The following is a 14,194-nucleotide window of genomic DNA, read 5'->3' as shown; positions in this document are numbered from 1 at the left end:
TAAAATCATAAAAAAAAAAGTGAAGTCTCTGAAGGGCTTAGCTGGCGCATAGTAGGCACAATACACGACAGGTTAGCGGCAGCTTTTCTGTGGCTGTAGATTTGGTAAGTATGTATTCAAGAAGCAAGATATCCCAGAGACCAGAAGACCAGAAAAGCGACGCCGGTAAAGGAGGAAAGACAGCACTGGAGGAAAGCGAAGAAGTGAGGAGGCAACCGGGTCCGCCCTCCAGGCGGGGCGCCAGTGAGAGGCCCAGGCCAGGGCTGGAGCGCACATGGCCTAGTTTGGGCGGAGCGGACGCGCTTGGCTGCAGCCGAGACCTCCCACCGGGCCTCAGGAGACAAGCCTTGAAGATAGGTTACAACTGGACTGCGAGGACCTTGAAAACGGGGTGGAGCGGCCATGTGTCCTGTGCATTGAGGGACAGCGGGAATCCCTGGCTCTCAGTTTCCCATCCTCCAGGGGCAGTCGGGCTGGACAACTGGATCCTCTGGGTCCCTCCCTTAGGGGCGGGGTTAGGTGTTCTGACCAATGACCGGGCGCTCTCGAGGCCGCCCCGCCCCCAGAACTGGGGTCTTACTGGATACCCTTACCGCCCTGAACCTGGCCTGGGGCTGCGCGAGCGCGAGCGCGAGCGCGAGCGCGGAATTTGTGGCTGGTGAGTGCGCAGTCCCCTGGGTCTCCGCCCCGATCCCGCCTCCAGCCGGTACCCTAGAGTTCAGAGCCGCTGACCCGGGCGCGGGGGAGTGACTGAGAGCGGGGAGGGTGGTGAATCCCCGGGACTAGAGATTCGAACTGGTCACGGTCTTAAATGCCGGGATAAGTAGGGTGAAGGAGTGTCCTCAGAGCTGGTCCCAGGGAAATGCTGGTTCCTAGGGCCAAGCTGCGGTGGGAGGGGAGAAGGCCAGACCCAGAGACCAGGGTCGGGCTAGAGAAGCCAGGGCCGCGCTGCCTTGCCTGGGCCAGGGCCAGGATGGGGGGCGGGTCCTGAGCTTCTGACTCAGCTGTCCGCCCCAGGACACCAAGATGCCAGGAGAACAACAGACAGAGGAAGAGGAAGAAGAGATGCAAGAGGAGATGGTCCTGCTGGTGAAGGGTGAGGAAGATGAGGGTGAGGAGAAGTATGAAGTGGTGAAACTCAAGATCCCCATGGACAACAAGGAGGTACGTGCCATTCTGGGGCCCGTTGTCTCTAACCTGGTTTAGGTCCGGTCTCCAGCCTACAGAAGCCAGGCATCCTGTCCTTACTTTTCTATGAATCTCAGATCTAGAATCTGAGATCTAGTCTTTCTGCAGCACAGCCGATACTGACATCAAACAGATGTCACACTAACTGCCCTAGGCTCTGTGCTGGGTGCTGGAGAGTAAATGTTATCCTTAGTTCCCCATGGAGCCTGATGTGTAGCAGGGATACACTACTAAGTAGCCACACAGCTACAATTCTGTGTGATGGGTGCAGGCACCTGGTGGATGCTTAGAGCTGGGAACTTAATGCAGACTTGGGTAGGTACGGGGGCAGGTTAGGCAACAGTGACTTCCGACCTTTGGTAGCATTTACTATTTTCCAGGCACTATTTTAAGCACTTTAGTTCTATAACATAGGTAGTATTTGTTCCATTTTACAGGTGAGGAAACTGAGGACCAGGAAACTGAACAGTTTGGTGACTAGCCCAGGGTCTCAAAGTTAGTGAAGAGATGACTTATCTGAGACCAGTGAGAGTGAGGAGTGAAATGGGTGACTACTCCAGGCGGAAGAAATGGGCCCTTGAGTGGCTGAGGGGGTGAGTGGGGCACTGGGAGAAGTGAGAGCAGGTGATTGGGTCATGCTGTAGCATGGATGAGGTTAGGGTGTGTGGCCATTTAGGTAGGATATTTGAGCTTTATCCTGAGGGTGACAAAGGTTTAAAGAGAGGAGTTTAAAAAAAAAAATTAAGCATCAGAATATGAGTTAGGTTTCCCCATTCAAGACCCTAACTGCTGCCCCGGCCCTTGTGGTTCAGTTGGTTGGAGCATAGTCCTCTGGATCAAAGGTTGCACATTCGATTCCCTGCCAAGGTACACATCCAGGTTGCCAGGTTCCATCCCTGGTCGGGGGCGTGTGCAAGAAGGCTGCATCCATGTTTCTCTTTCTCTCTTACACTCTCTAAAAGCAATGGGGGCGGGTGGGGGGCGGGATAGGGAAATGTTCTTGGGTGAGGATAAAAAACATGAAAAAGACCCGAACTGCCACCACTTCCCAGAATCTTCCGGAATTCCCAACCCCAGCCAGTGCAACTCTGCTTATAGTTGGAGAACTCTAGCTGGGCCAGGTGTCTGGGGCTGGGCTTTGATTTCTTCCTGCAGAGGAGCCAGATCTCGGGGAAAGAAAGTTCTTCTGCCCCCTAGTGGGTGGGATTGACACTAGGCGGAGGTGCTTTGCTGCTTTGGCTGCTTCCAATAAAACAGATCTATCTAGTTCTGTTTTCCTTAGGCCTGATTGGCCCATCATCCTCGCTTAGTCTGACTTTTCTGATCTTGTGGATCTCCTGATTTCCCCCTTCCTCCTATAAGAACTCAGACACCATCTTTACCAGTGTGGATCGGTTGGGCATCCTCCTACCAAACAAACATTCCAGGGATAGAATCCATGTCGGGCAGTGCCTGGGTTGTGGGTTGAGTCCTCTCTGTGGAGGCAACCGATTAATGTGTCTCCCCCTCTCTTTCGCCCTCCCTTCGCCTTACTATAAAAATAAATAAATCTTAAAAAATAAAAAACCTCTCAGACTCCAAAGCTTACAGTGGACTTCTGCCTCTATCACTTATCAGCTATATGACCTTGGGCAAGTCTCTTAACCTCTTTGTGCCTCACTTTCCTCATTTGTAAAAGCAAAACCATAACAGCATCACTTCTTGGGTTTGTGAGGATTAAATGAGTTAATACGTGTAAAGAGTTAGAACTGGGTGTGGCGAATAATAAACACTGTAAATATTTGCTGCTATTTTCTCCCTAAAGTTCAGGACCTGGGTCTAGGTCATCCTTCTGGAGATTTTTCAACTCGCTTTTATCAAAGGCCGTTTTAGGCCGAATCCTGGGGCTGGGGATGCGAGGGAAAACCAACATGGAGGCCTAGACAGGACTGAGGGCAACCAACTCAAGGCAGCCCAGCAGGCTTTACAGAGAAAGCTTAGCGGAGATTTGGCAAATGGAGGCAGGGGAAGGGCTTCCCAGGAGGAGGAAACAACAAAAGCAAAGGCTCAGAGGAGATGGGGCTCGAGAGTTAAAGGCATTGAGAGCCAGTGTAGGAACTTGACACACTGAAGAAAGACATTGGATTTTCTATTTAGAAGATTCATTGTCTGTTGTGGGAAGAACAGGCCATGTAAGGCTGGTAGGCTGCTCTGAGGTAGTGACAGCAGTGGAGACAAGACAGAAAGCAGGGGATATTTGGGAACCTTGATCGCACTGGCTGGAGCCAAGGATGAGAAGGTGGAGGGTGGGCATGGCTAGTCATGAGATGTAAGTGGGGACAGACTGTGAATGGTACATGTAGCAGTTAGAAGCATTGGTTCAGATTCTAACTACACCATTTATCAGCTTTGCCTTTGCTTTCTCTGTAAAATGAGATAATGGAAGTGAGATTTTTGAAAGCCAGTCTAAGTATCATCTGGGTGACTGTATTTGGAGGAGGAGGGTGGAAATGAGGATTACTCACACACCCCATAAACATTTAGCTCAGCACTGTGCCCACAAGATAACTCACTAACTTGCGGCGTGGTCTCCCTGAGTCTGTTTCTATGAAAACATTGATCCCAAAAGCTTCTCCCAGTGCTGACATCCTATAGCTCTTAGCTATCACTCAGTCCTAAGGCCAGTCATTGTCCAGGACAGGCCTTAATTATGCTCTACGCAGAGGCTGAAGCATTCTTTCATTGCCTATCGAAAGCCAATCTCTTTAACGAATACAAAGATTTTCTCAAAGGGCTCTCTGCACACCCAGTCCTCCCTCCCTCCCTGCCTCCCTCCCTCCAGCTCCTTAAACCTTAGGTTTTCTGTTTCCCTCAGGATAAAGTCCTGGCTCCTAAGCCTGGCATTCAAAGATCTACGCCACCTGTCCTCATGTACTGACTTCATCACCCAACACCCTTCCCATGCCCCAGCTTCAGACGGCTGGAGAACAACTATGGCTGAGAAAGGTTTCTGGTCCCAGGCTCAGACTTGGCATGTGTGGTCCTTCAGCCTGTAAAACCCTCTTCACCTTTTGCAGCTGCTTTCTCCAGGAGTTTCTCTACTGTCTTCTAGGTTGTGTCTTAATGTTAACGTGCATAGAAATCACCTGGGAATCTCATAAAGTGAAGATTTCGATTCAGCAGGTCTGGGGTGGGACTTGAGATTCTAAAAATTTCCCAGTGATGCTGATAAGGCTGGTCTGTGGACCACACTTCCTGTAGCAAGGAGCTAGAGGATAGGGACCATATTTTACACTTTGTACTAAGCAGAAGGGGGATTCTGAAAAGAGTCCAGGTGAGGGAGACAAGCTGTGTAGGTGACGTCTAACTTGTAAGTGAGAGAATTGCGTCATGAGGAAGAACAGGTGTTCGGACAATGGCAGACTTCCAGTTCCGACCCTGCTTCTGCCATCAATTAGCTGTAGGGCCGGGGGTCGCCGTAGTTACTTATTTATAAAATGGAGCTAATGATACCTAACCCAAAGGATTGTGAGAGTTTAAAATGAGAACACGGGTGAAAAGCACGTAGCACACTCCCTGGCACGTAGAGTGCTCAATAAATGGTAGTTATAATTATAACTATTAATCAGGAAAGCAGTGGCTGAGGAGGAAGCTGGGAGCTTTGCTCTGGTTGGAAAAAACAAACTTACACAGGAAGAGAAGATCACTATCTTCAAATACTTGGATTATCATATTACTAGACGACGTTGTACGCCCATGATAACCTCTTGTTGTAGTGCAGATACCTCTTATTCTCATTTTTAAGTCTAATACTTGTAGAATTTAAGACAAGCGAAGTCCTTTAATGACCACCTAGTCTGGTGGTTGCCAGTTGCCATGTAAATCGCTTGCCCGCTGGGCTCATTTATTTACTGCTCTTCTTCAGGTAGATTCACATTGTTTTTCTTAACTCCAGCTTCATCCAAACAATAATGCTGGTGGACCTGTGGGTTTCCTGTGATCCGTTGTTTGCCTGATATCTGTGAAAAGAAGTGCATAATGATTATAATGAGAGAAAAGTGTGCCTGCAGAAGGCTTGGGACCCTCTTGCATCCTGTGATGTGTGCATAGCTCAAGTTCAGTAATTGTATCTCACCTAGCCTACCTCACCTTCCGTGGTTCACCAAGGCCTGAGAAGGGAGCACCTTGCCTGGCGTCTAAATGAGCCAGTCTCAGCCCCTCTTACCAAGATTTTTCCTGGGGCCCCCAAGCCCCTCCTCCTGGAGCTGCAGGTACCAAGAACACTTGCGTGAAGAAGTTCTTCCTAAGCCAGTGAACCCAGCATGAGGAAGTCCTCAGGCTGGTCAAGGTCATGTCAGAGAAGGGTGCCAAAGAAAAAGGGGCCAGAACAAATGTAGATATAATAAGGAAAGTTCTCTCCACAAGGGCTGACGTGTTGAAATAAAACCAATAGGTGTCAAAACCCAGCATGACAGGAAAGAGTGACCTTGAATTCGGACTGTGCCAAATCTGCTATGGAGGGTGTCTCGATTTAAAGTATCAATTGTAGTTTTAACTTTGAATCCTCCTTGGAGAGTAGCAGGGACTTGGAGCCCGCCCTTCTGTCACATCTTGGCTGCGCAAGTGCAGGGAAGTACAAGGTAGACTACTAGTTAAGCGTCCTGACTCCCACTGGCTCTGGGGATTTAATCTCCCTGCGCCTCAGTTTTCTTTCTTTCCTTTTCCTTCCTTCCTTCCTCTCTCTCTCTCTCTTTTTTTTTTTAAAGGATTTTTATTTATATATTCTTAGAGGGGAAGGGGAAGGGAAAGAGAGGGAGAGAAACATCGATGTGTGAGAGAAACACCTGTCGGTTGCCTGTTGCACATTCCGCTACGGGAGACCGGGCCCGCAACCCAGGCATGCTCCCCGACCAGGAATTGACCCGGCCGCCTTTCGCTTTGCAGCATGATGCCCAAGCAACTGAGCTGCTCCAGTCAGGGCACGCCTCAGTTTTCTTAATTATCAAAGGATAACACCTGACTCAAGGGGGTGACAGGAAGACTTAATACAATAATAAACATCAAATGGCATTGTTGAAGCTTACACTGTAATGTCGGGATCACTACTATCATTATATGTACTGTTTAAAGTAGAGTTCCCTTGGCTGGTCACTGATTTCCCAAAGCTGGTGTTCCAGCTTCTGAGTTGGCTACCAAAAAGCAACAGCCTTTTTATGCAGGATCTTCAAGGCTGAAGTAGCCCTCCTCGCAACTTAAGGGGCGGGGGAGGTGTTAACTGCTCCCCAGCTGTCATCCTCTGTCAACCTGTTTCCTTATCTATAAAATAAGAATGTGATAACTACTCTGAGGAGAAGCTGACAGTGTCTTGTCCTTCATATGTGCCAGGCATTTATTCGTTCATGAATTAATGTACCTAACTGCTTGGCCCACGGAAGATACTCAGCATCATCTTGGCAGGGATGAGCCCCCTCTTTCCTAGGGAGGGAGCAATATGCCCTCAGTATTCCTGTTCTTTCTGCTGCTAACACAAAACGTTAACATAATACAATGTTAATATGGTTACTACGTTTTCCCTTCACCTGCCTTTTACGAAACACTTCTTTCCTTTTTCTGATTTTATCTGTAGAAGCCCAGACGTCATGAAAGGGGCTCATTTTTAGTTCAGGCCTCAGAATTGTATTTGGGCTTCACCCTTGTCTTCTTCACAGCTTAAGAAATGGTAGGTGCTGGATCTTCAAAGTTTATTTAAAAGCCTGGATTTGCTCCTGGCCTGGCTTCTAAGACGCCATCCTCTCCCACCTCTTTGGCTGCTGCTAATCTTACTGCCCCATGTTCTCTCTGCTCATTCCCTGGGTAATCTCATTCAGTTTGAAGGCTTTCAAAACCGTCTATAGGCTGATGGCTTCCCAATCAATACCTCCAGCCTGGGCCCCTCTCCTGAGCTCCAGATTGTCAAGAATTGCAGATGTGATCTGAAACGGGTCTCACCTTTCAACTCGCTCTTCCTCAGCCACCCTGGCGTCTGCCGAACTCAGATCCTTGGCGTAATTTTGACTCCCTTTTTCTTTATGTCTCATCTCTAATCTGTTTTTCAAATCTGTTTTCTCAAATGGCAAGAACATGTTCAGAAGCAGACCACTTCTTACCACCTTCACTTTTCACCTGTCACCTGGGTCTGAGCCACTGTTTTCTTTTGCCAGATGACTGCAGGACGGCAGCCTCCTCTCTGGCTCCTGCTTCTGCCTTCTTGCCTTTCTGCAACCCCAGCAACCTGGTGGAAGCTTTTAAAATGAGTCTGATCTGGTTATGTCCCTGCTCAAAACCTTCTAACACCTCCTCTAATGGTTCCCCATCTCATTCCTATTGCAAGGCCTTAAGAGATGCCCTCCAGGAGCACCCCATGAATTTCTCTCCCCCTCATGCATTGCGCCCTAGGCACTTTTTCTTGCCATCGCTGGAACTTAACTTGCAATACTCCTACCTCAGGGTCTTGCTGTTCCCTCTGTAGCCTGCTTTCTCATCTCCTTTAGATCTTTGCTCATGTTACATCAGTAGTTCATAACCTTACTTAAATTTGAAGCATTTCCCAATACCGGTGCTCTTTATCCATTCTTCCCGAAAGGAGGAATATAAAAAAATTTAATAGTGAATCTCCAGTGCCTAGAATGGAGTCTGGCACATTGTATGCCTTTAGTAAATATTTGTTGAATTAATAAAGAATAGCTATAATGACGCCGAGCACTGTGACATGTGCGTTAATACAAAATGTAATTTAATGCGCACAGCCGTCCTATGAGGGAGACACCCTTGCTTTCCTTTTATACATGGCGAAGGAACATTACAGCTTGCAGATAATCAGGTCCCTGGCTCTCAAGCGTATGGGTCAGAACTAATCTATCCCCCCCTCTCCCTATAGGTCCCGATCGAGGCCCCAGCGCCATCTGCCGATCCAGCACGCCCACACGCGTGCCCAGACTGCGGCCGTGCTTTTGCACGCCGCTCCACGTTAGCCAAGCATTCGCGCACACACACGGGCGAGCGACCCTTCGCATGCACCGAGTGTGGCCGGGGATTTTCTCAGAAATCGGCTCTGACAAAACACCGCCGCACGCACACCGGCGAACGGCCCTACAAGTGCCCCGAGTGCGACAAGCGCTTCTCGGCTGCCTCGAACCTGCGGCAACACCGGCGGCGCCACACTGGCGAGAAGCCTTACTTATGCACTCACTGCGGTCGCCGTTTCGCGCAGAGCTCCAACTACGCACAGCACCTGCGCGTGCACACAGGCGAGAAGCCGTACGCTTGCCCAGACTGCGGACGTGCTTTTGGTGGCAGTTCGTGCCTGGCGCGCCACCGACGCACGCACACGGGCGAGCGGCCATACGCATGCGCTGACTGTGGTACGCGCTTCGCGCAGAGCTCTGCGCTGGCCAAGCACCGGCGTGTGCACACTGGAGAGAAGCCGCACCGTTGTGCCGTGTGCGGACGCCGTTTTGGCCACCGCTCTAACCTGGCGGAGCATGCCCGCACGCACACAGGCGAGCGGCCCTACCCCTGTGGTGAATGCGGCCGGCGATTCCGCCTCAGTTCACACTTTATCCGGCACCGTCGCGCGCACATGCGGCGCCGCCTCTACATCTGTGCTGGCTGTGGCCGAGACTTCAAGCTACCCCCGGGAGCTACAGCCGGCACTGCCACGGAACGCTGCCCAGAGTGCGAGAGTAGCTGAGCGCCTTTGAGGTCCTGTTCCCATGGGGTGCCAGTGCCCAGCGTGCCCGTGTTCCTGTTCCGACTCCGAGGGTTGCAACCCTTAGGGGCAGTTAACCTGGGTGACTACTCCCCGCCACTCTGGTCTTGGAGAGGGTGGAATGGCAGGCCTTGCTGGACGTTGGAGACATGCGGATCCCTGCAAACCGTGCCCACTTCTTCTCACTACAAATCCTCAGCCCATGTTAGTAAATGAAGTATTATATCCTCACCCAACCCATGCCTGTGAATGAGGTGGGTGGGGGAAGGAGCAAAGTTGGGGATTTCCCCAGGCTGGCCGACTTAGGTGAATTGTCATGGAACCAAGCGGGGCTATAAACCCAAAAGGGTTCCAGTACCGCTTTTGTGTGTGTGGTCATATATGGAATGGTCCACAAATATAGCACAGTTGTGATCAAACAGGCACTACACTCAGAGTGTTGGTGAAATACCATGACATCATGGAACTCTGTGTGTAGTGGACAGACAATAGTACTTTACAGCAGTATGTTTACAGTTTCAAGTGCTTCATTATTATTAGCTAATTTTCATGCTCAACATCCCAAAGTAAATCTTACCTCCTTTTCTGCTTATGAGTAAATACCTGACAGCCAGTGGACAGACAGGGACAAGAGGCATTTGCAGTCCATTCTTACTGGAGCTTTCCTGGGGAAGGTTAGTTATTGGTTAGGTCTTTAATGCAGTCCTGAACTTTAGAGAGGTTCTTCTCACAGGTAATTTTAAGTGGTGTTAAAGGCCAATAAAGAGATGGGGTTGAGGAACTAGAGAGTCCCTAAAATTGCATGCCGGACTTCCTACAGCTTGTAGACAGCTACTGGTGGAACACAGGGACAAAAACCAAGGAGACTGGCAGGAGATAAACCACTAGGGATCTTATAAACTGGGTGAAAGGATTGAAGGCAGCAAAGAAGCCATGAAGAATGAGAGGGGAGCGATGGAGTGGACATACTGAGGTAGAATTTTGGACAGGACAGACATGGGGCTGACTTCATTTCTTAGCTTGGATGACGGCAGGTAGTGTCACTGAGATGGTACAAGATGAGGATGGTTGAAGTGGAGGAATTGTCACACCCAGTCAGGACATGTTGGATGTGAGGTAAATGTGGAAGGGAGGTGACTGGAAATAACAGCTTGGGAATATCAGGTCTGGACAACATGTCTCATTAAGAAGAGGGTACCTAAGAAAAACATGACCAGCCAGAAGTAGAAAGGAAACCAGAAGTGTCTCATTAGGAAAATCTAGAGGAAAGTGTTTCACCGGGAATATTCAGCACACTCAGGCTCTACTTGGGTGCCAATTGTTTGTAGGAGTTTGCCGAAGTCAGGAGCAGTTCACTGGAAGGATAGGGAGAAAAGCCAGCCTTGAGTGGGTTAGAGTATAAATGGGAGGATGAGGAAGCAAAGTGTGTGGGTGTAGACAACCCTTTTCATGAACCTTGGCTGTGAAAAGTATGAGGGAAATAGCTGGTGAAAGTTTTAGGGAGGAGACTCAATTTTTGTGCTGGTGGGAAGGCTAACGGAAAGGAAGTTGAGTATATAGAGGGGGGAGGAGATAATTGATCAAGGAGAGGGAATGAAATCAAACCAGTAAGGATAAGGCTCCAGCTATCACTAGTAGGGAGAAGCAGGGTGGGTTTGGAAACAAAGCTGAAGCAGTTCCATCTGGACTGTTTTAGGTGGTAAGAAAGAGGTCACTGGTTAAGAGGGTGAAGTCACTACAGGAATGAGGCCGTTAAAGGGAATCCCTCATTTTAATAATGTGGAAATAGGCTCATAAGGGCAGCAAGAAAAATGTGAAGGTCTTTTCCCCCAGCATTACCCCACCCTGAGGGAAGCGGGCATCTCAGAAAAGAAAGTGGCGTGCCTGAGGTCACACAACAGGTGAATTATACACGTAGCTAACACTATTTCCGTGTAGAGGTGGAATGAGAAATTGGTCCTGGGAGGGCAGGGGTGGGGGCAAGAGGCCCAAGCCCAAGAGCAGTGGAAGCCCTGTTCTGTTCCACATCTAAGACCTGACCCTGTTTTGTGCTGGGTCCTGAGACTCAGTCCTGGACCTAGGCCTCCCTTAACTGTTGACATTTCCTGCGGCGGGCCTCTGAGTGTTTTGAGCTAAGAGATAGAAAACTGCAAACTTACAAAGTACCTGCTGTGTGCCAGGCACTGGCCTAAGCACTCTACTTGCAATAATAACTGACTTAAACTTTAGAGCCCTGTCAGGTAGGTACTGTTATTTTCACTTTAGATGAAGAGGCCGATGAACATCATCCAGCTGATAAGTATCAAGTATGGCGTTGAACCCTGACGTCCTGGCTCCCAAATCTGGGCTCTTACCGCTACCTACAGCCTCCAGTCTTCTGTTAGGGGCTCCAAAGGGGAACAAACGTGCAGGAGATCCCACAGGGGACCTGCTAGAAATGAGATCTCTGCCCGGCAGGTGGGAGGCATGGTAGAGAACATGGGAGCTGGGCTCAGAGGCAACCCTGGTGCCCCTGTAGTACCTGCTGAGACAGAGCCTTCCCAGGAGGAATCCAGAAGTTGCTAGACAAAACTTTTATTGAGAGAGAAGAGTACCAAGAGTCTGTCTTCCAGAGGTTCCTGAGCCTCAGACTTCAGGGAGTCAGGCTCCCAGGCCAGCGATCGTTAGAAAAGGACTAGAATGAGGTTCCATGGCCAGGCCATCATCTGCTCCTCAGGTGCCATGCTGAGTTGCAGATCCTGGGTCCATGGTTCTAGGCTGAGGCCTGGCCTGAGGATTCACAGGCAAGGTCTGTAGCCCCCACAGTCTGGTCTTCAGAGGTGGCCCCATGGGGCAAGTCCGTATATTTGCGGGAGGAGCCACGGGAGAGATGTGGCGGGTAGCGTCGCCGGTTGGTGTCCATCTTGGAGAGCACTGCTTGGGGCAGATCCACACGGCAGCGGGCTGCTAGTGCTACCAGGTAGATGAGGACATCGCTCAGCTCCTCCTGAAGGGCTGCCCGTTCCTTGGGGGGCCAGGCTTGCGGGCCAGGCTCCTCATCAGGCTTCCACTGACTGGGGGTGGAACACACAGACACGCACATGCTAACTAGGACGAAGGGCTCTGCCTCTCAGAGCACCCCGGTCCTCGCAGCAATGAACTCCCACCTCCAGAAACTTCCTTCAAGGACAACTCAACCCACTGGGGGCCAGAGTAGGGCCAGGGTGGGGAAGACACACCCACATATGATTCACCCAGACCTGTGTCCTCACCGAAGCCAAAGGGCTGCCAACACATCATTTCACTCGTAAAGACCCAATTCTACTTCTCTCCAGCCCAAGCCACTGCCACCCCAGCCTAAACCTCAGACCCGGACCACTGGGGAAGCCTGCTAACCCATCTTCTAGCCTTGCCCAGCGTCAGCTTTTAAAAGTGCAAATTACATTTTGTCCCTCCTCTGCTTAAAATCCCCTAGCTGTGCTTGGAATAAAACCTGAACTCCTGACCGTGCCCTCCAGGTCTGGCATGAGCTGACTCCTGCCTCTTCCACTGTCATTATCCACTACTTTCCCCAGCTCCCCACCTACAAGTCACTCTGGCTTTTTCTGTCTCACAAACAGGTCAAACTGCCACAGGGCCTTTGTACTTCTTTCCCTGAATGAACTTCCCGTGGTCCCCCTCCACCCCCAATTTCCCAGTGGCGGGCTCCTCCCTATTGTTACTCAGGTCTCAGCTCACATCTCTCCTCCTCAGAAAAGCCAACTCCGTTTCCTTCCTTCTCTCCACCTCGGGTTATTTTCCTCAGAGAACCTATCACAATGCCTGAGATTTTAGCGTTAGTTTGCTTGTCTGCTGCCCATCTTGCACTGCTAAGGTGGGAATGATGTGTATCTTTTGGAAGGCCATATCGCTAGACTTTAGAAGACCAAGTATACAGATGATGCTCATAAATCTAATAAATGAACGGCCTTCCCTCACACACATCTCCGTGCCCTCATTTCTCCATCCCCACGGTGACTTCACTGGCTTAGGCCTCGCCACCTCTGCCTTGATCTACACGAGCCTCCTCACTGGTCTTATCCTGCCCTAATTCTCTCTCTCTCTTAAATAAATAAATAAATAAATAAATAAATAAATAAATAAATTCCTTTGTTAATTCTCACCTGGGGATACAGTGATTGATTTTAGAAAAAGAGAGAGGGAGAGGGAGAAACATCAACCCACCCCTGCACATGCCCTGACAGGGAATAAAACCCTCAATCTTTTGGTTCACAGGACCACGTTCCAACCAACTGAGCAACCTGGCCAGGGCTTCCCCTGCCCTCATTCTTCTGGGCACCTGATCCACCGTGCAGGCACAGTGATCTTTCTACCACTCAAATCTGTTTAGGTCTTCCATCCAAACTCCATCAATTCCTAACCCCAATTTTATAGTTCTCGGTTCCTATCCCACCTCCTCCAGAGCCCTATCAATTATTCAACAGATATCTATCATCTATGTCTGTTGTGTGTGCCGGGCACTTGGAAGACACCAGAGAATGAAACAAGGTATAAACTCCTTGCTCTTCCTTGAGGAGCTTACACTAATAGAGGCTCAGGTTCTTCCTGAATTTAACTTGCCCTTTCCCACTTCATTACCTGTGCACATGTAGCCCCCTCCTGCCGGGAAGGCGACAGGCAGGTCTTCTGTAGCAACGGTCCCCAACGTTTTTGGCACCAGCGACCTCAACTTTTTTGGCACCAACGACCGGTTCGCTTCTTTGCCCGCCGCACCAGCCCAGTTCCGAACCCGCCCACGACCCTGGCGTTTGGGACCCCTATTCTATAGAATACCTCCCATTCCACCCTAGAGGCAGGGTAACAGGAGGTTGCCACTAGCCCCTTCTTAGACCTGGATCTGCCTTGCTGTTTTCTCTCCTAGGAGGCTGGGTGCCCCCTAGAGGGCAGGGAACATCTCTGTATCCCCAGCAGCAAGATGAGACCCTTGCAGTGAGAAGGGGAATTGAATACATGGATATTTGACGGTCAAATAAATCTCCCCACCCGCACAACATCAAGACTCTTCCAGGAACACTTTCATTTACTCACAAGAGCTCTGCCAACTCCCCTACTTCCCCAACCAAGGCCAGGAGGAGGTTCCGAGGCTTGTGGAACTGGTCCCAGTCTCTTTCAGCAGCAAATTCCGCATGGAGGCGGCGGCTGGTGTAGGAAAAAAGGGTGGAAGCACAGGTCCCAAGGTTAGGAGAGGGGCGAAGAGGTGCAGGCCCGTGCACGCATCTCAGTGATATGTAATAGGGACAT

General features: G+C 50.1%; 2 protein-coding genes across 5 annotated transcripts in view; one reads left to right on the top strand and one right to left on the bottom strand.

Annotated features, from left to right (window-relative positions):
* Nucleotides 1-605: 605 nt before the first annotated feature.
* LOC129078044 (zinc finger protein 771) lies at nucleotides 606-9,410 on the top strand. 3 transcript variants are annotated; one of them, XM_054582688.1, is made up of 3 exons: nucleotides 606-658; nucleotides 1,018-1,164; nucleotides 8,084-9,410. In XM_054582688.1, the coding sequence occupies exons 2-3, from the start codon at nucleotides 1,027-1,029 to the stop codon at nucleotides 8,894-8,896; spliced, it is 951 nt and encodes a 316-aa protein (XP_054438663.1). In that variant the 5' UTR covers nucleotides 606-658; nucleotides 1,018-1,026; the 3' UTR covers nucleotides 8,897-9,410. The 3 variants fall into 3 exon arrangements, with proteins under 3 accessions (XP_054438663.1, XP_054438664.1, XP_054438665.1); XM_054582689.1 differs by lacking the exon at nucleotides 606-658 and adding an exon at nucleotides 6,794-6,886 and having other exon boundaries at nucleotides 1,088-1,164; XM_054582690.1 differs by lacking the exons at nucleotides 606-658; nucleotides 1,018-1,164 and adding an exon at nucleotides 6,692-6,886.
* A 2,062-nt stretch (nucleotides 9,411-11,472) lies between these two features.
* Nucleotides 11,473-14,194, bottom strand: part of DCTPP1 (dCTP pyrophosphatase 1) — a 38,174-nt gene continuing 35,452 nt past the window's right edge. For both annotated transcript variants that reach the window (XM_054582692.1, XM_054582691.1), the window contains exons 2-3: nucleotides 13,982-14,092; nucleotides 11,473-11,967 (exon numbers count right to left, since the gene is read on the bottom strand). In XM_054582692.1, coding sequence (XP_054438667.1) covers nucleotides 11,667-11,967; nucleotides 13,982-14,092 — 412 coding nt within the window. In that variant the 3' untranslated portion in view covers nucleotides 11,473-11,666. The remainder of the gene's footprint in view (nucleotides 11,968-13,981; nucleotides 14,093-14,194) is intronic.

Source organism: Pteronotus mesoamericanus, unplaced genomic scaffold (assembly GCF_021234165.1).
Source record: "Pteronotus mesoamericanus isolate MK-2021 breed Mesoamerican mustached bat unplaced genomic scaffold, CSHL_Meso_final contig_72, whole genome shotgun sequence".
Lineage (NCBI taxonomy): Eukaryota > Metazoa > Chordata > Mammalia > Chiroptera > Mormoopidae > Pteronotus > Pteronotus mesoamericanus.
The sequence above is the reverse complement of the archived record's forward strand: the minus strand, read 5'-3'. Positions and strand labels throughout refer to the sequence as shown.